The sequence below is a fragment of the Lygodium microphyllum genome, chromosome 2, assembly GCF_053477565.2.
Source record: "Lygodium microphyllum isolate KBCC chromosome 2, Lygodium_microphyllum_v1.1.10, whole genome shotgun sequence".
Classification (NCBI taxonomy): domain Eukaryota; kingdom Viridiplantae; phylum Streptophyta; class Polypodiopsida; order Schizaeales; family Lygodiaceae; genus Lygodium; species Lygodium microphyllum.
This window is the reverse complement of record NC_141136.1, coordinates 105,645,726-105,671,346: the sequence shown is the minus strand read 5'-3', so window position 1 is coordinate 105,671,346 and position 25,621 is coordinate 105,645,726. Positions and strand designations below refer to the sequence as shown.

Sequence of the window (25,621 nt, the reverse complement as noted above, 5' to 3'; positions counted from 1 at the left end):
ATCTGAATTATCTTACTCCTAGAAATGAGACCTCGATTAATTCTCAACATTTTAAGCACTTTTTGGACACTTCAGTTGTGAAGAAAGTGATTTTGGCATAGATTTGTCTTGAGAAACCTCCTTGTTTATGAGATAATTACTCATGTGATTTAGGGAAACAAGACTAGAAGCACATGGATGCAGTTGCTCTGTGAACAATAAAATTGGGTAAAAATTGATGCTGTCATTTTTATGGCTTACAAGCTGAAGTTTACGAATTGACAAATGGTTAATGGGCATTGGTGGATCATTTTTGTCATAAGAAACTGCTGAAATTTCCAATAAGGAGAATATTTGTGTAATCTAATGAAATGCCAAGGGGTGACAAGTTTGGGGCCAATAGGTGGCTTGAGCAGGAGCATTATAGCCCCCATTGTGAGTATTTTTAAGTCACTAAATAAATTATTTTTCTGTTATAGTTAGTGTGTCAGAGTTAAGGTTCATTATTATTTGGGTTCCTGAAAGCTGGGTTCATCTATAGATGCTCCATATAATGTGCTCAAGTGACAAGTGAATGTACCAATGGAACTTTGAGTGTTGGCTGTACACACATCTATGGGCAGGAAGAAAGAAGTTAATGGAGATGTGCAACCTCCTCGTAATGAATAGGTGATGGTACCATGTAAAAGATGCCAGTGGAAGAGGAAACGAACACTTGAGCAAGATTAGAATGAAGGTAAGAAGATGAACTCAACTGAATGATGAAGAAAGCTGATACAAGGCTCAACCCCTTGCATGTGCTTCAATGTATAGCTGCAGCGAGAGCACTAGAAATGAGAAGGTAAGAAGTGATAACGACCAACTAGAATGTGTACCTATATGTAGGCAAGAAATCGTAAACAAACCCTAAAATACTTTCTGGTGGCATGATGACAAAAAAACCCTAAATTACTCTCGAGTGGTGTCTCAAGCCAAAAAGATGGATGAGGCCGAAAAATAGGGATGAAAGATAATATAAAACCAAAAGTGACCAACAAGAGTGGACTCAGATAGAGTTCCTAATGACCCTCACTGACTCAGTATAGGGCTCACAACCAGTATATGACCATGACCACTAACACTAACCACACAGCTCAAGCAAAAGATAAGACAACTAGAAGGTAGAAAAAATCCTCAAGGCTTATATCATAGGAGTTAATCTATTGCACAAGGTGTATATTGTAGGCAGCTCAAGCTCAATTCAACACTCTTCACTTGAATTCGTGGATGGGTGTGTGTGTGTGTGTTTTGTGCACACGCTTGTAGATAGACACCTTATTTTCTTTCGAAGAATTAAAACCATTGTGTAGCAAGAGCAACTTACAAGGGGTGATATCAATGCATGGGATCATCATGTGCACCCTTCTAGTCCCCAATAGTCTCTTTCACAAAGCATCATACGAAAAGATCTATGAACACAGCTATGCTAGCAACCTCAAACTGAGTCTTCCTAGATGTGAGGCCTTGACCCTATTGTTTGTCTAAATTGGGACTTGACATCATGGTTGAACTAAAGCATATTTAAATAGACAAGATTTTGATGAAGCCACTAAGCAAATAGACATTTGACTTCCAACATTGTATATCTACATCAGGTCTTGATGTCATCGTTGAAAAGAAGATGTTGCCTTGTCTTCTCTTTAGGTATCCTAGAAGTCCTACTACAAGTTGACAATGGATTTTAAGATTTTGATAATAGCCACTACAAACTTGATCTCAAAGCACCTCCTTGAATCTCAATGTTTGATTTGATGAAAAGTCCATTGAATGTCCATTGAATATTAGACTGCTAGAGACCACTTGATTCAAGTTCGATATCTTCCACTCTTGAAGGTAAAAGCTTCTTTACCACTCCTCGCTTTAAAAAAGGCCTCTAGCGATGAGCTTGAGAAGTAAACCTCTATTGTGGCAACTTAAGTTGTCATGATTCCAAGTCTATCTTAGAACATTAGTTGTATAAATGACACCCAAGTGATTGATATTACTCTATTGCCACATTGTTTGAGATTGTGATTATATTTTAAAGATTCTCCATTCCTCATTTACATTCATTACCATTTACTCATAGTTTTCTTGTTTGATTGACAATTTTTAAAATCAATATTGGCATATTTATATTCCATGCAACCATCCTATGGAAAAGCATTACTTAGAAAATTTCGCCTTGTAACTATGAAATATTTAGGACCATGGCCTTGAAATATGCATTTTTTTGTGTTGAATGTGATAAAACCATTTCAAAAAGAGGTATCTTACGTTCTAGTTGCAAGAACCATTGCTTCACGTTGAAGAAAGCGTTGTTGCTGATGTTCTTCTCGCCTAATGGTAATCTCTCTTACAAGACTTTGCCATGCCCATAGTGCTCTTTTTTGTAGAGTTTGTAGTAGCATGTAAGTTGCATCTTGTTCCATGCATCTCCAAAAGTCCTTCCATTTTGCATATTTAATCCATGCCTAAAGATAACAAGTCATCATGAGAATGTTGTTAAATGACTAAAGTTATATTTACATTGTACACAATTGTGTGTCTTTGTCTTATGTTGGTAAATGAAAAATGGAATGAGAAGGAAGGAATAAATAAAAAGTGTTATTAACCTATTAATAATTTTTTAAAAATAAACAATTCAACAAAGAATAATTGTTAGTCATTATCCATGACTATAGTATGTAGAGCCTTTTAGACAAGTAAATTGAAGTGAGAAGCATATAAAAAGACCCCAATCAATCCCAATTTGATACAAACATGGGCTTTGTTTTTTACTACTTTGGGTGGCTACTTGATAAATGAAACCCCAAACTTGTCTAGCAACTGGGTAATGAATAAGGAGACGAGTAGGAGTCTCATCACATGTGGTATAGAAGACACGTCTACCACTGGAGATCTTGTAATATCACAACATATCCCGTGTGGGGAGACCCTTGATAAGAAGCCTCCATATAAAAACTTTCCCTTGGTATGGAAGCTTAAATCTCCACTATTGAAGCAATCAATCATGGAGTGTGGAAAGGCTGCCCTTGCTATTGTGTGTAGAGCCTCACTAAACTGTTGGATGAGCTTTTGTAGTGGAATGTTGGCATTTCCATCCTGTAATAGTCTGATGAGCTCTGCCTCATAGATATCCTTTGTCTCTCTAGAGAAGTACCTTAGGTGTTGGTGGGCTGTTTATTGGGTCTGCACATCAGTAAACTAGAGATCCATAGTGAAAGATAGATAAACATGATCTATTGCTACTCTGAGGAGACATGGTGAGACTGAGAGATACTGAATATAGGGTATAAGCGTCGACAAAGCAAGTATATAATCTACTGTGCTAGTGCCATCCTAGTGGGGGTAACATATAAAGGAGCATGATAAGGGGTATCTAGCTAGGCCATTAAGGATGGTTAGTCCATGTGTTGTGCCCATCTCCACAAGATATCTCCCATACTTTGTGAGTTCTCCCATGTTCTAAGAGGTCCTCTTCATGTGTAACTCTACCACATCCTGCCCTTGTAATATCTCTTCCGATGGATCAAAGAAAGACACTTGATGGGAGGCCATCCTAGCATTGAAGTCTCCCAGTAGAATGACATCTTCATCCCTCAAAAACTCCTAGATATCCTCATCCAAAGCTACATATGGTGATTGGCCCTTAGGTGGGGTGTAGTGAGATGTCATGGGGGGAAAATAGCATATGGCGATGTACAAAGTGTGCGCCTTACCTTGCACTCTCACCCATATATGGATCGTCTGCTGGAGTTCCTCTCTGAATAGCATTGCCACTCCTGATCCCTTGCTACTTTGGTTGGTGCGTGCCTCCTTGTATGCTAACTCCCATCTATAGCCTCTCACTCGTGGGAGTGTAGTATGTAGTCCTTGATGTGTCTCCCCCTCTGAATCTCTCCTCAAATCCTTCCACATCTAGTTAAAGAGCTCCATTAGGTCTCGCACAATCATTTGGTGCATCCCTCCATGACTACCACTCTTCTCCTTTGTAGGAGGCTAGCTTGCCTTCCTCCCTAGCTGCCTTGATTTTGGCATGCACCCCCTCATGTGGGCTTGTTGGCAGCAGCTGCAAACACAGATCTGTGTCTGGATCAGGTTGAAAGAGGGGCAGCTCAGAGATAGTGGGCAGCAGGCTAAGAATGATGAGGATGATGCAGGCGACAGAAGGTGCTGCTAAAACACAGCCTTTTGCTGCCCCTGCAAGATTGATGACTGCTGCATAGTGTGCGATCAAACTGAGGAAGGCCGGTCTGCAGCAAAATGCAGCAAATCTGATGCCTAGAAGGTGATGGTGACAGCTGGTGAACTGTGTGGCCAGCAGAAAACACAGCAATCTGAAGAGTTATGGCAGGGCTCTTGAGCTGCACACAAGCTGGCAACACCACAAACTGAGGTATGTGCAGAGGAGGGGTGCACATAACAGTGGGAAGAAGACACTAGCTGATGGAAAACCTGCAATAACAAGATAGGCTGTGTGGAAAGGCAGCCTGCTATTCATAGATGTGGATCCTCCCAAATTTGGTTTGGCTTATGGAACAGACACTCTTTGGTAAGTTTGGTAATTTAATGAAAGATTTGTAAAAAACATGATTTGGGGCTATTTTAAAGAGCTAATCCATTTGTAATGCATATTTAGCTCATCAATGCTGATCTGGTGGATGTGTTTGGAAGAATTGGATATGCTTCTCTAGATCAAGCAGTGGTAGCTTTGGGTTCGGATATGGATGAGGAGGAGATTGTGAACATCCAGAGCCGGCCATCAAAGGTAGCAACCATACAGCACATGATCCCATGTGTGGGGCTGGTGGTTTGTCTTCTGAAATGCCTTAGACGTTATCTCATATCCAAGCTGTCAATCAGTTAGATGGTTCTCATGAGTTGACTTCGTGAATACTTTGCTTGGGGACTATGTGGAACATAATCAAAATAATATTTAGACTTTCAGATTTTGATGAAAGTGATATTCTTGATATCCATGTGGACACAAAGAAGGTGCTGAGATCTTTTCCTCTTTCATGAAAGAGATGTTATCTTATTTTTCACCTCTAGAATTCCCATGTTGTCATTGATAAGGCTGTGGCTGCAAGCCATTTGCATGAGAAATGTGTTGAGTAGGTTTTTGCAAGTCCTAAAGGGTTTTATGAGGTTATGCTTAAATCAACCTAATAATGTGTTGTGCACTTGAGTAAAGCTTCCCTTGTTTTTTGATAGAAAGCTAGTCCATGTTGTTCCTAGGCCAATGGCAAATTTTCAGCAATTACTTGAGCAAAAATGTCATTTTTGGGTGGAGGTTGAAGGGGGCACAATGGTATATTAGTTGCTTCTGACAGATGCCATGGCTGCAATTGGAAAAGTTTTGGTTCCTCCAAGTGTGCGTTTAACAATCAATTGTGTATGCTCTAAGACGCTGCTAGGGAGTATCCTAACTTGCTACACATTAATTCCACAGGCATGCATCATTTAAGGTTTCGTTTGAAATGGGGAACATTTATAGGTCATTTTTTCTCTTGTGGCCAATTGGGTCCTTTTATGGCAGAATTTCCTAATAAGTAGGAGAGTATTGCCAATTTGAATGATCCATCTGACGTGCAGCATGATGGTCTTGCTTTAGGTTTAAAGATGGATACTTGCCTGGAAAAAAGCCTAAATTTGTGTTACATGGCTCAGAGAGTTTAGTTGGTACTCAAGATGCTTTTCACATCTATGCGCGTTGTAAGGATAAAACTCCTCAGTCATTCTTTAGTGATAAAGGGCCATTGGATAGAAATGGGCAAACTTCTTTTGTTGTATTATTGGATTTCTAATCTACGGTGATAACACTTGGGGTCTTCACAAAGGCAAAGCTGGAAATCTTTGGTGATGGTGGGTTGGCTTACCAAACTCCCTTCAAATACAAAGTATTTATTTCAAAAATGTTGGTGGGTGGTCTTCCTCTTGCTTCTACATTACCAAGTTGCAATATTTCCAATGGCTCTTGCTCATTTTGTACTACAACTGAAGACACCTCTCATCATTGGTTTCTTTCTTGCCCTGTGCTGAGAAAGATATGGTCCTTTCTATATTCACTATTTTGCGCCATCTATTTGATGGCCTGATTTTTTGGAAAACCCAAATTGAGAGATTCTATGCAGCCACCAATGAAGGCTGATTTTCAATTTCTGTGTTTCTAGGTTATTGGCATGCTAGACTATCTAGAATTTGTTCATTTTTTAACTATGCTTCTAGAATGGATAGTCACATTTGTCTAAGAGGTTAGTCATATAGTTCACTTGTATTTTTTGTTTTAAGTAATTTATACAATTACCCTTTACGAAGAGAGAGAGAGAAAGAAAGAAAGAAAGAAAGATATATTGAAGTCCACATAAGGTCAATGTGCCCTATGAGACACAATTCAAAGTAAATCCATGTCTAATGTCATCTCATCAGTAAAGTGAAGATAATAGTGAAAGTAACAATAAAATACATGGCCTATGAAACAATGCTAAAATTAATCTGCAATGAGACAATGCTAGAGTAACAAGAATGTATGGTATCATTTTGTGGATAGAATAAAAAAAGAAGCCCTAATTTGACACGACCACTATGCTACAGACTATAGGCTGTAGTGATCTCAACATCCATGCATGACATTAGCTATGGTGTGGTCCCTAGCCACTCGATTGATGTGCTTGGTGGTAAGTCTCTAGTGTCCTAATGATGGTTATGATATGTGTTGAGAATCAGCAATCACACTCACTAAACAGCCTCTTTGTATGGAGCTTCAGGGCCAAGGACATGCAGGCTAACCTATCCCATATGCACAGTGGTGCCTACTGCAGTTTTCTACTTTCCTATAAAGCATTGTACTTGCTTCCTTTTCTTAATGCAATGATAGTACTCTTTTCTTTTTAGTAAAGTGTCAGTGTCATTGTCCACATACACAAGATTGTGTTTATGAGTCCAAGTCTCAATCTTGGAACCTAATTCACTTGTGTAACAAACAGTGTCTTTGTCTTCTCCATCATGAGTCCACACTTCTCCTTCCATCCACCATAACTCACTGCCATGTCCTAGATCCCGTATCTTTAACATGGTATCAGAGCTCAGTCGAGCATGGCCTAGCTCATTTCACTCCTCTCTCAGCTCCTCTTCACTCAAGTCAGCTCAAGTCCAGCTCAGTCCCAGCTAATGAGCTCATTTCTGAACTCTATCTCCACTTGCCCTGTTTGGCAGCCATAGCCAAACCTGCTTCAAGCTCTTATATCCCACTCCACAGGTCAAACCTCCTGGAGCTTTCTTCTGGGAAAGTGTTCTCCTGCTTCCAGAGCTTCTTCTTGACACATCAATCACTGAATTTGGGCAAGCATAGCTCCAGCATTGTGAAAATTCTCAATCTCTGCCCTATGTCTGCCATTGCCAGACAGGACCTAGCTCACTTGGAGCTTCTTGATCTCCCTCCATAGGCAAAATTTCAACACGATTTCTTCTGGAGAAATGTTCCTTGGCTTAGGGCGCTGCTTCCTATCACTTTAAACACCAACATTGGTGATCTACAGCCTTGGCATTGCAGAAATTCGACGTCGCTGCCCAGATCTGCATCGTGTCTGTTCGAGCCCTCTGCGTGCGCCGTGCTGTCCACGATCTGGACGATTTCCATAAGGTTTTGATAGCCCTTGACATAAGCTTCCTAGACATGTAAAAATTTTTGAAAATAATCAACTACAAGTCCTGAAATCTGAAAAAAACCAGGCCCCTGTCTCAGAAACCCTAATTCCACCATAGCCAAAATCTCTCAAGCTTCTTTTTTCCTCATTTTTCTCACTCCTGACACTAAACCAAGATAAAGCCCACTCTAATCCATTGACCCAGCATCAAATCAAGGAGGGGAAGGACTTGAGAAGATTGAAGAACGACCGAACGATCCCGAACAAGAAGAATCAAGCTCAACATCAACACTGACATAGTGTGTTTTCACACTGTCATTACCTGTGTCTCTTGACACATTGTAATCTGCTCTTCTACTGATAAAATCTCAGATTTCTGGTGTTGATTTGTTGCTGATCTTGCAACCTCAACATGGGAAAAGACTCTCCAAATGCTCGATTCAAAGGAGTCGTGTTTCACACTTGGCAAACCCGCATCAAGCTCATCCTGATGAAGAAGGGTCTTTGGGCCATCACAAATGGCAAAGAGAAGAAACCTCGAGATGCGGACCTTGCAGTTACTTGGTAGAAGAATGATGACAAGGCACAAGCCATTATCAAACTGGAATTGGACGATAGCTACATCCATCATGTGGATGCCTGTGACACGTCCCATGATACTTGGGATAAATTGGATACCCTATTTGGTGCACAGTCAAAGTCGTCTAAGTATGATCTATTAATTGAATTTTTTCGACTTGATATGAAGCCTCATACATCCCTGGCATCCCATCTGAACTACATGGAAAGCCTGTTTACTCAACTTGCAGGGATAAAGCTAAAAATGGATGAAGATGTTTGCATTGGTGTCTTATTAAAAAGTTTGCCTCCTGCTTATGATAATGTATCAACCACTCTAACCAACATGCCTGATCCTCAACTTGTTGATATTAAAGCCTCTCTGCTAGAGGAAGAAAAGAAACTTAAAAGCAAAGAAGAGCCTAGCACTTCAAAGGATGAACAAATGTTATATGTAAACAACAGATACAAAGGTAAAAAGGAACCACTCTTCTGTGACTTTTGCAAAAGGACCGGACACACTGAGAAGTTCTGTCATGCTAGAAAGAGGTCCCAAAAGGCCTATCTTGCAGCTGTGAAAGAAGAAGAAGACCATGGACCAAAAGATGAAGATGAAGATGAAGATGAAGACTACCAGGATCGGAAGGACAAGACTCATCAGTCCTTCTACTCTCATTACTCTGATAGACTGTTTTAAAAGCCTTGTATTTCCTTGCCCTAATGCTTCTTCCCATAAGCTTTGTAAACTCCTCATGTAACTTGGCATTACAGTCCCTGTACACTTTGTGAGGCCCCTGTTACAGCCTCTGGATGTCCATCATGTTTTGGTGCCCACACTTAGCCTTTTCTGCGACAGCCTCTGGTGTCTACCATGTCTGTGGTGTGCCCACACTTTGCAGGTGGTTCTCATTACAGCCTCTACACACTTTGTGCCTTTCTAGTTGTGATTGAGGAGGGGTGTTGAGAATCAGCAATCACACTCACTAAACAGTCTCTTTGTATGGAGCTTCAGGGCCAAGGACATGCAGGCTAACCTATCCCATATGCACAGTGGTGCCTGCTGCAGTTTCCTACTTTCCTATAAAGCATTGTACTTGCTTCCTTTTCTTAATGCAATGATAGTACTCTTTTCTTTTTAGTAAAGTGTCAGTGTCATTGTCCACATACACAAGATTGTGTTTATGAGTCCAAGTCTCAATCTTGGAACCTAATTCACTTGTGTAACAAACAGTGTCTTTGTTTTCTCCATCATGAGTCCACACTTCTCCTTCCATCCACCATAACTCACTGCCATGTCCTAGATCCCGTATCTTTAACAATATGGCCTCCTCAATTGCGGTCCTATTAGACGTAGTCATCGTGCTCGGTGAAGTGAAATGGCTCTGCCCAATGTGACTTTGTGACATGGAATGGAAGGTGTTTGGCAAGGTGGCTTTGTCTTTGCTAGGCTAGTAGTGATCTATGAAAAAGTCTATTGTAATATTCCCGCCACAACGCTTCATATCAAGAAATGAATTTGGACTTGAGGCGTTTTAAAAATTACTCGTCGAGCTCTCACATAAGTGATCGCATGTAATTTTCTTGATATCGAGTCTCACATTAAATCAATTCCGCAATCCGACATGAGAAGATGCCTCAATGTTTCTAGCCAACAAAAAGCAAAGACGCCTCGTAAATAATATTACGATGGCTTGATCATATAATTTTTTCCATTTTATATTTGATTTGGCATTCTTGATTCCATTTAATGCGTCGAGGATCGCATTGATTTCGTAACCGCAAGACAATTCGCAAAAGCCTCAATCGATAGACGAAGAACGTGGAAGAACAAGCATGATATTGAGTAAGTTAAGTGTCAAAGAGCATGACATGACTTTATATACTAGATAAGTCATGAAGTAACTAGACCAAAAACCACCAGAAGAAGTCATTTTGAAGAGAAAAAAACGTTTTTGAAAAAATAAGTTAAAATACATGACGTTTTTGACACCTGGAGAGAGAGAAAGTATTAAATAATCATCCCCATGCCACCATCCAACATGTAAGTAATCAAAATGAATATTTAATAAAGCTCAATTGGCTCTTGACAAATAGCCAAATAAATCAATTCTTAATTCAAATGAATCAGTCGACTGCATACCCCTCCTCATACCTATAAATTCACCCCCTCTTCTTCACAAAAAAGCAAGAATGAAGACCTGATGCTAGTAAAATTTCTCTACTTCTCTTATCCATTGAAGCTTTGAGCCTTGAAAGAGAAAAATACAGGACAACAAAAATATGGCATATTCGGGACAACAAAAATAAATGGCAGGATAGATTTCTCCAGCTCTTGAAAAATAAGGTTGCGTATCAAGGAAAAGTGTTTATGTGGAGGCTATTTATTGGGGCTCTTCCTACTGGGAATGTGTTGTGTTCTCGTAAAATCTCTGTTGGGCGATGTATCTTCTGTATAACATGTGATGAGACAGTGCTTCATCTTTTTGTCTCCTGCCCTCTTGCAAGACAAATTTGGAATTTTGTTTCCCGTGTGTGGCTCCTGTTGACCCAGCAATGGATATCACCTCATTCATGGATTATGGGAAAGATGACCTCCATGACCTCTTTGAGTTCAGATTACCCCTGCCTTTTCCATTTCCTTAGATGGACAGCCTTGTGGCATATTTGGCGTACTTAGAATGCCTTCATTTTTTATTCGGTAGCTGGCATTCATGGTCATGTGGCCGGAATCCGAGGTTCAATGTTGTGGCAAATCTCCTCTATAGTGTCTGCTGATCTAGTTCTTCCTGACATTGCTGCTCCCTAGCTGGATACTCTTCGGTCCACTCCAACTGTTCTTTCAGTGTGACATTTCTGTGTTAGAGTCTATGTAGACTTTTCTTCATGGCTTTTATTTTCAATGTTGACTTGATGGCCTGATGTAAATATTTACTTATTAATTCAATTATCTTTACGAAAAAAAGAGAGATTATTAGGCCATCACATTGTGGAAATTGGAGAGTGAGAGAGTGTGGGAGAGAGATAGGCCTTCTTAAACGTCAGGGGCAGAGGCCTTCTCAAATATCGGAAGTGTGTAGGACTTGTTGGACATTGATAAGAATTTGTCGATACAAACTCTAAAGTCTAAACACACTTGGAAAAGCATTTGAAATCCTGCTATGCGCGGGTTAATGCAGGGTAGCGCATGAATTCCTTGCCATAGGCATAAATGTCCATATTATTTTTTAGGGTGGAAATACCAAATTTTTCATAAGGATAAAATGGACTTCTCATAATCGGATCCATGAAATAACTTGCAAATCCTGAAAAAGAGTTGTAAGTAGGAAGTGAAACTCTAAGAATAAGGTGGGACCTTAAAAGAGAAACCCTGGATTTGGGTGGGACTGCTTTCTATGCTAAAAATACTTGCTTGTTTCTTTTCTTCTGCGCAGATAGAAGGGATTTTCCAGTGAACGAAGATTTATCCTCTGCGAAGGCAGAAGGGAAAAATCATTGTAAATAACTTTGTGAAATAATAAATAAATATGTTTTGCCAAAAGAATATTTTCTCCATCTTTGTGTTGTGCTGTAAAATTACGCGAAGGAACTTGTGATAATGGGTTGATTAACGAAGCTGCTTTTATATGCTATAACTTAATGTGATAGGTAATTAGAAAACTAAAGAAAACCATTTGTGGGAAGCGGGTGGACGAGATCCCAGACAGATCCGTTGTATGGATGGGTGGTCTCGGTAAGCTGGGAGCTTCTCTCAAGAGATTGAACGAAACATTAATTGGGAAAAATTAGGCAGAGCCAGGCATTGACTTACCTAGGGTCAGGTCTTAAAACCCTAATAAAAAATTATCTTAGGGGAAAGGTGCGACGGCTGTGCCAAAACTCTGTTAGGGTTTCATGAATCCTAACCACTTATATTGGAAAAAAGCGTTGCACTCCATGAACCAAGGGTAACTATGATTGCTCTAGTCGGATGAGAAGCCCTTGTGGGACACCTCCGATGGAGCTACTTGATGTATAGAGACCTCAATTGTCAAATTAGGACCGCGAGCTTGCAGGTTGATCCTTGTGGGGACGGCCAGTACCTTCCGTTACGGGGTGGACTCACAGAAACCTAGACGATAGACCCCATGCATTCTCGTGAGTGTCGGGCGAAGCCGTCTAGGATAGTTCCCCGATGAACCACTAAAACGTGCTGCCATGGAATTGTTAGGCAGGCATGTGACATCTATACCTGCTCTTTGTGTGGGTTTTCTCTAGGTGAGCTTCCTCCTGTCTTGTAGTAGTGTTATGTAGCACCTTTGGAGCTCCAACATGGTGAAGAGGTCCAAATTCATCACGAAAGAGGCAATTGTATATCATAGTATATTGTACATTTGCATATATAGTGCCCATTTGTAGTAGGTTCTCGGTCACAAAGCTGACAAATCCTATCCTTTGTTGGGGTATCTATCCATCTACCTATCTCCATTTGTAGCATGTGAGGTGCAGATTTGTCTGATAGCAGTCCGTATGACATGGGAGAGATGCATGTCTATATAGAGTGACCACATAGAGAATCCATAATCAGAGAGGCATAAGAAGTATTTCTAATAGAACTCCATGAGAGAGGGTGGAGGATAGATGCACGCATGCACAGGAATATGTATATGCGTGTATGCACACACAGAAAGAAAGATATATTTATGTCTCTAAAAAGCCAAAATGGCCTATGAGATAGAATGAGTATATCTGACCATGTTGTTCTCGACTGGAGAAGAATAATCAAAATGAAAATGACTAACTATGACTACTGCAAGTATAGGCTACCATCATGTATAAAATGATCTCTTGATGATCAACCAACGTGTAGGATCCCACCCTGATCAATATGACTCTAGAAACAATATACCCTCCTCGAGGCATGAATATTTGTCATGGGGTGGTCCAAGACATTGTGTCCACTAAGGGGCAGTACTCGTCTGTGATGGCGAGCGATGACGGCTCAAATTTGGCGGAGGTAAGGATGTTGGGTACGATGATAGGGTATTGGGCATTGTGCTCCACACACACACACACACATACACACACACATACACATAGAGCACAATACTCTGTCACATGGTCCCGCTTGAACCGCATGTATATTATGTACAATGATGCTTCCCTGCCAAAGATTTAAGACATCTGGGTGTTGCAACAATATGTTTTGTTGGATAATTTCCCTTTGTAGTTTGACATGCTTACCCATCCTATCGCCCCTTTTGCGCAATTTTTGGGATGACTCCCATTGCATCTTAATTTATCTTATTTGAAGCATCCAATCTTTAATGGTTATATGGAGCAACTGGTTGATAGGTTTTTATTTGACTTCCTCTCTAGGGTAGTGACTCTTTGAGCAATTGCTCCACAACGAGCAAATGATTGCCAAGCATTATGGTATTCATCATACTTCTCTTTAGAGGCAGTGTGGGCATGCTATTGAAGCAATGTTGGCATTGGTTCGCTCCTTGCTAATTGATTCTCTAGATGATCTGTTCCTACTACCATTGGCCACAAGGCTAACTAATCTCATTCAGCAATTCCAATTGAGATCATACTAGCAAGCCAAGTTGCAAAGCTTAATTGAGAATTGATATGATGCTTCATGTTAGTCAGATATATTTTTCCGAGGCTTGCATGCCTCTCATGCTCGAGAGAATATGGTCTATCTCCAACATGATGGTTACGGCATGCAGTTCATTGTGCATATGTGTAGAGAATACTTAACCTTCTTGATACTGTCTCCTCCTAGCAGACTACCCAGGCCCACTTGGCTTTCAATGCCTTGGTTAGGTATTGGGTGTTGCTAGACATGCATGATGATTTGGACAGAGATATCTCAGAGGTAGAGGTCATGGATGTTTTGCTATATCTACCCAAGCACAAGTTTTTTGAAGCCTATGTTGCGAGCTTTGTGAAACCTTTGACAGCCATGTGCCAAGAGGTTTGGGAGACTAGAATTATGCCCATCTCATGGAAGGTGGGCGTCATTAAGCTAATTCCAAAAGTGTCGTCTTCCTTGATGTTGAAACATTGGCGGCGGCCAATTTCTTTGATGGGATCTATGTATAAAATTTTCTCTAAAGTCATGGCCAATTGTCTCCACAACACCTTCCTGCCCTTGTGCACCCTAATTAGTATGGATTTATCAAGGGCAGGACTATCTTGCACAATTAACTAAATGTTTAGCTAGCAATTGACTATGCAAAGCACTCCAAGTAGGAAGTCATGCTGGTTCAATTGGATCTCGAAAAGGCATTTGATTATTTGGATTGGTCTTTTGTGCCAGAGCTCATGCATGTTATGGGTTTCGGTCCATGCATGTCCCATATAATACACATGGTCAGCACATGTGCTTCGTGGGTCATGCTAAATGATGTTTGGATTGGTCTTTTGTGCCAGAGCTCATGCATGTTATGGGTTTCGGTCCATGCATGTCCCATATAATACACATGGTCAGCACATGTGCTTCGTGGGTCATGCTAAATGATGGGATCACTCAGCCATTCACTCTTGCGTGATTAATCAGATAGGGTTGTGAAAAAATACACAAGCAGAGAGAGGTGAAGAAGTCAAGAGCGCACACACAAAAGCAATGAAGACTTGAGCAAACAAAGAAATAGGGCTGAAATCTTCTTCTTCTTCTTCTTTCTTCTTCCACATAAAAGAACCAAGTCTACAACATGATACAAGACTAATATGAAAATACCACAATGTATGCACACATGGTCACTAAGTGTAAATACGCTAACGAAAGAAGAGCTGGCACAATGAATGTGCCATAACCAAGGATGGACTTCATGGGTGTAGTCCAATTGTAGAATCACTGGCATCTCCTCATGTCAGTCACCTAACATGCTAGGGAATAATATCTTGCCACATCATCAAGGTGCATAGTTTCCCTTTGAGCCCCTTGTTCTTTGCCCTAGCGACCCATTTGGTCCTTTCCATGCTCTCTCTTATTTGGTGGCCATAGGATATTTGGTTGGTCTCTTTCTTCCCTTTAGTTAGCACTTTGTGGGCTAATCGTTAGCGGATGACACGTTCATGATCCTTAAAGTAGAACAAGAGAACCTTCACAAGGTATCAGATGTATTGAAGCTTTTTGGGTAAGCGTCTTGTCTTTGTATCAATGCAGCCCAATTCTCCCTCATTAGTTGTACTGAACGAGATCTAGAGTTATTGCAATGGCAAGGGATGGTGATCCCCTGTGGGAATGTTATGTGGCATCTGGGTTACCCCTTGGCTGTTGATGTTCAATCCAAGCAATTGTTGCAATGGATTTCTTAGAAATTGGAGACAAAGTTTCTATACTAGATATTGTAAGTGTGGCCTTCATTTTTGGCTGCTTTTGCTTGGGACTGTCTTCACCTTGAGGGTTCTTACTTGCCACATTCGCTTTATGCTATGCAAAAAGGACACTTTCCATGCAAGTATCTCGTGGATGTCTTGGTACCATGTTTGCACTCCTAAAAGTATGGTGGTGGGGCTATTTTGGATGTGCATACTCACATGGTTGCTCTTCGATGGTCTCCCTTTCATGCCATGTGCATTGATCAACACCCCTCGATCTTTGTTGCTTCATTCTTTTTGGAAGAGCGGGTGTGGTTCATGGTAACACCACCATTCACATTTCTTGGTGGCAAGTTTTTAATGTAAATGCTCCCTTTTCCTTATTCTCTTCCTTTTTGGTCGCTCAGCTCATTTCCTTGTGGAAGTTGGTCCTTCAAAAGGCCCAATGGCACCTTGCGGAGGATGAGGCTCGTCATAAATTTAACTGCATGGCATGACTAGGCTTATCTTCAGTTTTTTATGCCACTCTGGTGAGTCACCGAGGATTGATGTCTTTTAACATCGCTAGGAGGCTTTCGCATCCCTTAAGATTATAGGGATTTGTGGGACCACCTTTTGACAACATTGCAGTCCAAACAACACTTTGTTGGCCTCATTTCTAATTGTCCATGGCAAGATTGGGACATTGCAGGTCGACCTCATCTGGAAAAGGCTTTAGCTAATCAAGTGTACCATTGTATGATTAAGGATCACCATTGGCTAGTCTCTAAGGTCAATATTGTTTGGGGCTTACACAAATATTGGGATTGATGAAAATGGGCCATCACAGAGAATTGGTTCAATAAGGCACTGTACAAAAGTAAAGTCTTTCTTTGGCGTGTCATGGTTGGTGGGTTGTCTCTCGTCGCAGCACTTGCAAAACACCATATTTTCAATGGCTCTTGTTTTTGGGAATCCCTACCTGCATCATGAAGAACAGGTCTTAGCCACCCTGGGTGTGCATGAAGTGAAAACGAAGCTCTTGACGAGCTCGAGACTCGCCCTGCACCTAGTCTTATCGGCCGCGGAGGGAGTGGATGATGGAGGTCCAGAGCTCTACCAAAGTCGCCTCTACTGAAAGGCTCTCCCCACCAAGAAACCTCCTCATAGCGCGCCTTTCAGATGTGCCATCTAGTAAGACTCCCTACAATCTCCCATACCTCAGAGCGGCCTGCTCTGGGCTTTAGTACCTAGAAGATGGGTAGAGCCTCCAAGCCGACCATTGCGCATGACCCAGCCTCAATGATGAAGATCGTGTCCTGCATCCCGGCCTCATATAAAAGGTGATGGCCCTGGCTGACTGCCTGCTAGCAGAAAGCTCCCCATGAGATACATCCAAGGCTAGGTACTAGATGGCGGAGAATGCGGCATGCTCCTCTCCACATGAGCTACTCCGCCTCACACAACCAAAGACAATGCTTTGGAGTTTCCAGAAGTGGCTGTGTGCAGCGTTTACACCCTCCATCCTTCTGCATCTGGGCTAGCCAACTCCCCACCTCCAGGCCTCCATGTGCCACAAGCCATAAGAAATACGATACCCTTCTCAGCCTCTAATTGTCCCATAGGCAGCACCAAAAAGTCCAACGGAAGGCATCCGTGATGCTGTGCTCCACCCAGTATTTGCTACGCGAAGACGCCTAGTCTATGTCCTCCTGCATCAGTACATGTCTCCCAATCCTAGCTGTGTACTCCAAGAACCTCGATGGCTTCTTAGCGACTGCAGTGGCCGGCCATAGCCACTCTCCAAGGTCCCACTCCAGCTCATCAAGTGGCCTACTCTCCCATATCCAGAGGCGCCACTCCCGGAACTGCTCTCAGAACACATAAGGGTCCAGATGCTAGGTCTTCCCTTGAAGACCAACCACATGAATCCTTCTCCACAGAAGGACAACGATCTCCTCATCCTACTGCCCTTTGTCAAGGACCAAACGCCCCTCCTCCTACACAGTGAAGAAAGTCCCGTATGGGGCGCCGCCCACTCTACCTATCACTTGTAGGGGGAGTTGAAAGGTCTACATTGGCAGTTGAACCTTATTCAGCACACTGATCTCCTTTCTAGGGAGGACTTGGTCCCTTGGCATACGGCAATCTTTGTTGCTTCTTTACTGTGACTTTTGTACTCTTTAGTCACCTAACCTTCTAGAAAAGAGAGTTTATCCACAATGGCTCGGAGCCCTCTTGCATCTTGTAATCTTGTAATCTTATACTTTCTTCTATGATTTCAGCTAGCCTCATAATTGGAGAGGTGGCTGCTCCATTCATGACTATTGTTCGGTCCACCCTTGTGCTGCTGTCTTGATGATCCCCTTCCGTTGTTCATGTGGATTGGTGCTTGATAGCTTTTTAGAGTGTTTTTAATCTTATACTTTTCTTCTATGATTTCAGCTAGCCTTGTAATTGGAGAGGTGGCTGCTCCATGCACAGGTATTGTTCGCTCCACCCCTGTTGTGCTGTCTTGACAAGGATCCCCTTCCATTGTTCACATGGATTAACATATATTGTTTGCTCCACCCCTGTTGTGCTGTGTAGATGAGGATCCCCTTCCATTGTTCACATTGATTGGTTCTTGATAGCTTCTTAGAGGGTGTTTTTGTTACTGTAGAATGCTGTTCTAATAGCCTTTTGGGTTCATGTGAATTGTTGCCATTCAGCTAGGTTGACCTGAAGGGCTGATGTAAATATTTCCATACATTAATTTGCACTTCTTCAAGAAAAAAAATATGGTCATCTAGTAATAAGAACAAAAAGCAAGATCTGGACCTAGCCATGGGTTGATAACTCATTGGTTAGTGTAGCCACTCGATGAAAGATAGATTATATTAACCTCCATATGCATTTCATGTTGTTTTCTAAACTAATCACACTTTGAGTACGAATGGTCCATATATTTTGAGCATAACAATCATCCTTGCTTGGCTACATACATTTTGATGGCATCCAATTCTGTTTGTTAACATTTTGTTTCTTAAACGGTGCTCTTTATGCTTTCTCAACAATGTGCACATTGCATTGGGTCTCTGTTGGCATATGCTTCCTGTGGATTTGGATCTCGTTTTCATCAGTGCAGGATTAGAAAAATACCCTGAATGTCTTGAAGAGCAAGAATTGTTGTTGATATTGAACTTCCTCTGTTCGGAACTGCCACTGCAGCCAGTATTGCTTTTGTAGCACCATCGAGTGGGATAGTGAAAGCTCCTTTTCTAATGCTTGCAACTCAATCCTGATATCAACAAGGATATGAAGATTACAAGTAACCAGATTACAAGGATATCAACAAGGATAAAGTGGGAGTAGGAAGTCTTTTAAAGGTGATTGCAGCAAAAGTTTCTGGAAGGTGGTGATGGCAACAAATGAAACAGTTTTCTGAAAAGAGAACCCTACATATGCTCAATAAATGTTCTCCATTTATGAAAAGCTCGTTGTAAAAAGTTGAATCTGAACATTTTCTCCGTCTGATGCAAAGCAATGTGAAAAGCACACCTCTCACGCCAATGCTGCAAAAGCGAGACCCATCATGTAATAGGCTATTGAAAGTGGTATTTTGAGGATTCAATTCCAGGATTTCGTGGAGTTACCTGGAAAAGAGAACAGAAAAGCCGCCGCCGATGCAAGGACTCCACCTTGTTTAACTTTATTGCTTCTAGATTCATCTTGAATGCTTTCATTGCCTGCATGTTTGTCAGATTGTTATATTTCAAGAAGGAATTTTGTAGGAGATTCCACAGGTCACAAGCATGTGTGTGTACCAAACAAGACAAATGATTTTGCTGTACAACTGTTTTTGTTTTCATTATTATTCATTTAGGTACAGGAACTGCTGACATCTTAGTGTGACTCACATTTCCTCTGAGATGCCAGTTCTCTAAAACAACTTCTTGCATCTGATTTAAAGTTCTTGCCAACAAATTCTTGTTGAATGCCTGCTTAAGCTGGATAAATACAGTTCGTCTTTTGGAATGGATCCCAGCTTGTCTTAGCCATGCATTGAATGCCCTTTTCATACAGACCTGCTGTAATTTTCCACAAGCTAGAAGAGAGAACCCTTCTTTCATTTGACGATCATGCATCCAGCATTTGAGTCGTTTAAATACTCTCAGTACTACACATTGATATCGAAAAATTGAAGCTTGGCTGTTCCCTTCCCTCTCCTGTTTTATCTTAAATGTTTTCTCCTGCCACATGCGAAGAATTTTCCTGGTACACTGATGCTTCCTCATTCTTATAATAGAGTTGTGACTCATTGTTCTTCTTTCATGTTGCTTGACATTCTCAAACCTGCACAAGGCCGATAATGAGATATGGCACTTTGGAAAGGCAAATAACTGTGATACAGGAGACTTGACCTGCAGGCTAGACAAAGCAATACTAACCATGCATGGAAAAACTTGTGTTTGTGCCGTGCTAGATTGACATTGGTAAGCTCTGCAATACATTTAGCATGCTTTACCACTTCCCTCCATTTAAAAAATACAAACGTTATCTGCATTCAAGACAAGTGCTATTACACAGTTGCTCAAATAAACTTCCTCTCACGTGAGAGAGAATGTATGCTTGATTGACTTGAATAGACGTAACATGACTTTCAGATTCCCATCTAACATTTTCAATGTTTTGTTTCCAGATATTATCAATCAGTATGAATTTCAACAAGTAGAATTCTTCCTGTATCATATTAGTAGCAAAGTATTTCCACTAACAACCCTGTATATGTTCATGCATAATCTAAGGAAGGAACAAAATCATTGATAATAACTTTGATTGCTCACTGACAGTAACTATTGATTGCTCAATGCTTTCTTTCAACTTGCATAGAGTGGTTCTCTCTTCTTAACAAACTTGCACTGATAACAAATGACTACAACCAGGGGATAACTTTCATTACCCTTGAATGCTGAATTTTATTCACAGCTAATGTCTCAGTTTTACGAGCATGCCTTGCCTGCAATAGAATGTGATTATCAGTACTCTTGTCATATGTAGCTAGACAAGCTGCAGTTCAGCTAGTGCATTGTCAAATTTTGTTACAAAAGTTTCTGTGAACTGACCATCACAGTCACATCCTGCCACACAAGAAATGCTGTTTGACAGAATTTTTTGAACAAATTATTCATGATCTGCATCAACAGAAAATTATATCAGCCTTTCACAAAATGTAAAAAATGGGCCCCTACATCAGAAACATCTTGTATCAGGAAATTGGCTCTGCAAGGCAAGTCAGCATAGTTTTTAGGATATTATATGATGTCACCTTCTATTCAGGAAAATGCAAAAGCATACTTGCATTAAAATATCCAGATTCTGCTATGTCTTACACCTTGTATGATAGGTCCATTATGGCATTGTGCATGCAGATGAAAGAAAATGGTGTCGATGTGCAATATTATATCCCTTTCTGCATAGCTTGTACCTTGCCAATGATCTCTTAAGAGAAAAGAAAAGTTTGTCAAGAGATAATACAAGTTGTGTTCAGTGGTTTTAGAATTCCAGATCTGCATTTGGGCTTAAGAATTCAGCCAGACGAGATTCATACTTGCATGCAGTTTATGTTCGGCTTGCACAAAACAGGGTGGAGAACCAGCGAAAGGCTTGATTCAGTTGACATTGGTTAGTAATGGTTCCATCACATGTGCATGTCTGCAAGTAATCTAACTCAACAACCACCTTTCACCATCACCTCTCCCCCCTTCATGCCCTATACCCTCTACAGAAGGGTGATTACCAGTAGGAAAACATTAAAAGCTAGCTAATCATACACATTTACCACCTGTCACTGTCGGTTTGAAAGCCTTCAAAAAAGCACGCTAGAAAAGAGAAATAAACTTGGTCATATAAAAAACAAAGAAGAGGTGGCAAAGACATGATTCACTCATATAGATGGGATACAAGTTATCTAAACATTTGTGGCTATCAATGCACATCCAGTTCCAGAAAAATGGTGCATTGAATTTCCTTGATTCTCCTTGTATGCCTACCCATGCATTACATATTCTCACTAAGCTATACCAATTTCTAATTACACTAGCCAGCTCCATCACATCAGTTTGAGGGTATAGAAAAGCTGGGCTGAGTTCTGAAGAAGGAACTGGAGGTGCAACATGTAGAATGGTGAGACAACACTACAAACATAATTGATAGCTTTGAGAAAGAACCATTGTCCCATGAAAGGCTTCAGCATTATTTTAAACTGGTGCACTGCTGTCAATTGGGGCAGCTGAAATTGAAGAACAGACATGCATATGTTGAAGGGATCGTGAAATGCCATGTTGAAAGCTTGTGTGCTCCTGTGATCTGACTTAAATAGATCAACACAACCAGGAAGGGACCCATACACTGGTCGGCTGTGACTAGTCTAGTGTCAATGCAGGCTTATTGGGCCATTCTGTCTCCGTTTCCATTCTTACACCACGGAGTGATGAACAGACAACCAATGACATGCAGAATGAGGTCTGGAAAAGAGATGCCTTATAGGTAGTCAAGCACAAGTACAGTCATTAGAATTTGGCAGCTTGGGAGTTCCACCCTGCCTCATTCTGTTAAGAGCTTGGGTGGATACCTCCAATTTCACACAAGGTAGTTCTTGTGTAGGTGCTAACAAGCACAAGAGGGGTGGTGGCTTGACAGGAGTTTCAATTTACTATTCCTGAGGGATGGCTTGCCCAACAGCTGGGTATTCTAGTTTTGCTTGTGAGGTGTTCATGTGTGTAGGTAGTAGGCCTTCGCTCTTGTGAAGGTGGTAAGCATTGTTCTACAAGCCCCCTATGCATAACATCTTAATAGTTCAGGAGGGTGGCATTTTGGTGCTGGAGAAGAGGCTGGAGGGGATAGTCTTCCTAGATCTCTCTTGAGGTGGATACACTATTGTGGGGCTGAATGCAAGTAACAATTAAACCCCTCTCAAAGGATGTCATTACCACTGACCAGCCTCAGCGATGCTGCCTGTCCTTGCTGCCACAATTCCCTCACCTTCTGCTCCCTCCTCGCTGCTTCGTAGCTGCTGTGTGCAGCTCCAGCCTGCCTTCTCTTCTTCTGCTCCATCACCTTTTTGCTTGCATCACTACTTGCCATCTACGCCCCCTCTACCACAGCTCTGCCTCAACTTGCTGTGCCACAGCCTTGCTACCTCTGCCCTTTTCGTAAACCAATTGCAAATCTTCGTGTAAATGAGAAAATAAGCACTCCAATTTCTTTCACATGCGCCCGAAGAGCAATCTTGGGCAAGGACCCTCATGGCTAAACGTTGAAGGGTCTCCAATGCGTATTCAAAGTTTTGCTATCAAAATAAAGGCTTCACAAGTGACTCTCTCCTCTAACAAGTGGGAGAAGCAAATGCCACATACCCTCTCTAATCCGCATAGCATCCTAGCTCCTACAGCATTACATTGTGGTCATCCACAGGGACCACACAAATCAAATAAGCAAGCTAGTCCAAACGAAGCTCTCTATCATCCATGACCACCGGCAACTTGTAGGCCGGATGTACGAATGTGGCAAAACAATGCATGGGCTTATGCATCCATGCCCATCTCCTCTCTACTATCTCTAGAACATGTGCACCTTGTATCTGTGATCAATGTACAAGCACTCCAATGTTGCTCTAAAGAAGTGAACAAAAGGCCAATGGTGGACCCCTCGCAATCACTCATATGTAACACCCTATAAAGGGAGTCATGACAATGATAATCACACATACTTTTTGCCTGAACTGCTCATTAAGGCACAAGCGCTGCATGACTTTGGCCGCCTTTGTGTCATGCTCATCCCACTCATTCCATAGAGTAGACACTATGGTCTGGACCGCACCTCATAGAGGCGCTCTAGCAATAACCACTTGCAAGCAAACCGAATCGAAGAAGGCTTCTTCAATTGGAGTGTGCTAGGCTCACCATACATCACAAGCACCTTTAGCTTTACCATAAAGAAGGTGACAACCAATGTAGCTTTTGGGGACCACCCTTTTCACCCGCTCGAGCTTCCCAATGTCCTCCATGAGCAAGTCGAAACAATGACTTGCATATGGAGTCCACAGAATTGTGGGAAACTCAGCCTCAAGCAAATGGCCCATGCATCCAAAAATTTGATGCATTGTCAATAACAACTTGCACTACATTCGAGGGGCCCACCTACAACCACAAATTACAAGTAAGAATACTTGGAGGTTAGAGAGAGATAAAGAGAGAGTGTGTGTGTGTGTGTGTGTTAAGTCTTTTAAGTTCTAATGTTCGAGATTCAAGAATGAAGATTGATGGGGGTTGGGTCCTGGGAAAAAGAGAGAATCGAGATAGATATTGGAGAGAATAGGGAGATAGATAGCCATAAATCATAATGAAAGAAAGTGAAACCAATTTAAAAGACAATGTATACCTCAATGATAGCTTGCTGAATGTGGCGGTAGATGAATGTATCGGTCTTTTTTCTCTCCCTCTTGCCGGTACCTACGGCCTGCAAAAAGTGTCAAGTGCACTTGAGACGAGTATGTTGATGATGCCCCATTTCTTACGATCACTCATCCATCAATGAGAATGGAGCACCAATATTTTATCCATGCGGCCTAAATAGGATCAAGGGCTCTATCAATCCAATCCTTCTCTTCATCAATATTTTTTGTCCTTATGTCATTGTATGTGATACCGTTCCATTCTTCACATGGACCCATATTGGCAATGGCTTTTACCATCTTCTTCCATTGCTCTTGCTTTGGGACATTGAATGCAAGATTACACTCAATCACTGTGCATGCAATTTCAATATTTGTAAGTTGTTGTCTTTCTCTAAGAAAGGCAACCGATCCATGCACATGACCAGGAGCTTGAGAGAGAGAGGATTGTCTCTCTGATGCCGCATGAGCCTCCACTCTGTCTTTTATTAGAGCCGGATGTGGATGTGGAGCCTCCACAGACATAGGAGTTGGTGTCAATATGCCACTTTCTCCTCTTGTGGATCCCCCTCTCATCTTGGCGAGAATATCATTTGCGATGTTTCGAGAGATTTCCTTGCATGGAGCAACTTGACCCCCCATCTTGGAAAGATGTTGGAGAAGCTAGGTTGCACCACTTGTATAGCTCTTCCCACAATACTTGCACGTCCAATGGTGGTAGTTGAACTTCTTTGTGTCTCTCTCTACATGGATAAGAGAGAGAGAGAGAGAGAGAGAGAGAGAGAGAGGTCGTCTATCCTTTGCGCTCCCCTTCGTCCACGCCTCGCGCTTGCTCGCTGGACGGCTGCTCCGACCCTTCGTCGACGTCTGGCGTCTGCCCCGCCTGTCAAACGCTGCCCCGCCTGACGTCTGTCGTGCCTGACGGCCGCCCTGCCTGACGACTGCCCCGCCTGACGTCCACCCTGCCTGACGTCTGCTCCGCCAGTGGTAGACTCCTCTGCGTCAGCGTGCAGGGCTGACGCAGCCACGTTTAAGCCTCCCCTGTGTTTCACCCGTTACCCAGCGCCCCGGTTCATCTGCGCGTGTCTGCCCGGTTCTCCGTTGCAGTCCTGATGCTGCAACCGGGTGGTGCACTAATTTTGCAGGTCTGCGGGACCTACAGAGCGAGCAAGAGAGAGAGCCAGAGAGAGCCAGAGAGAGAGAGAGAGAGAGAGAGAGAGAGAGAGAGAGAGAGAGAGAGAGATGCCTAGTTCCAGACCTGCCCCTTTGCCTTTGTCGTAGTCCCGCCTTAGCTCAGAGAGAAGCATGGCTGGCCTGGATATGGCTTTTATTGAACAAACGGTGGCCGCCCTTAGTCCGGATTCTGATGCAAAGGAATCGGAGGATATGGTGCCTTATACAGAGGAGATGCCTCCTGCTCCTGACTTTCAGCCTGTGGGTAAACGCTCCAAACATACGCCCGAAGAGACAATCGGTCATCAGGATCGTTCTTATGCTCAGGTGGCCTCTGATTCCGTGGATTCGCAGGAGATTGATTGGAAGCATCTGTTGGAGTTTGCCAATACGTTGCTTGGCAACTATGTCCAGCATAATCATGAAGCTTTTTTTGACGCGGGAATTGAAGAGGTTCTGGAGGCAACCATGGATCCGAAAACTGTCTTGCGCTCTTTTTCAGTGTTTTATGACCGTGTAGTTA

General features: G+C 42.0%; 1 protein-coding gene across 5 annotated transcripts in view; it reads right to left on the bottom strand.

Moving 5' to 3' along the window:
- Positions 1 to 25,621, bottom strand: part of LOC148040138 (uncharacterized) — a 206,149-nt gene that overhangs the window by 37,224 nt on the left and 143,304 nt on the right. For all 5 annotated transcript variants that reach the window (XM_087696996.1, XM_087697005.1, XM_087697024.1 and 2 more), the window contains 8 exons: positions 20,597 to 20,665; positions 20,434 to 20,490; positions 19,922 to 20,031; positions 19,391 to 19,826; positions 19,127 to 19,219; positions 18,933 to 19,045; positions 18,633 to 18,771; positions 2,275 to 2,471 (listed from right to left, as the gene is read on the bottom strand). In XM_087696996.1, coding sequence (XP_087553122.1) covers positions 2,275 to 2,471; positions 18,633 to 18,771; positions 18,933 to 19,045; positions 19,127 to 19,219; positions 19,391 to 19,826; positions 19,922 to 20,031; positions 20,434 to 20,490; positions 20,597 to 20,665 — 1,214 coding nt within the window. The remainder of the gene's footprint in view (positions 1 to 2,274; positions 2,472 to 18,632; positions 18,772 to 18,932; positions 19,046 to 19,126; positions 19,220 to 19,390; positions 19,827 to 19,921; positions 20,032 to 20,433; positions 20,491 to 20,596; positions 20,666 to 25,621) is intronic.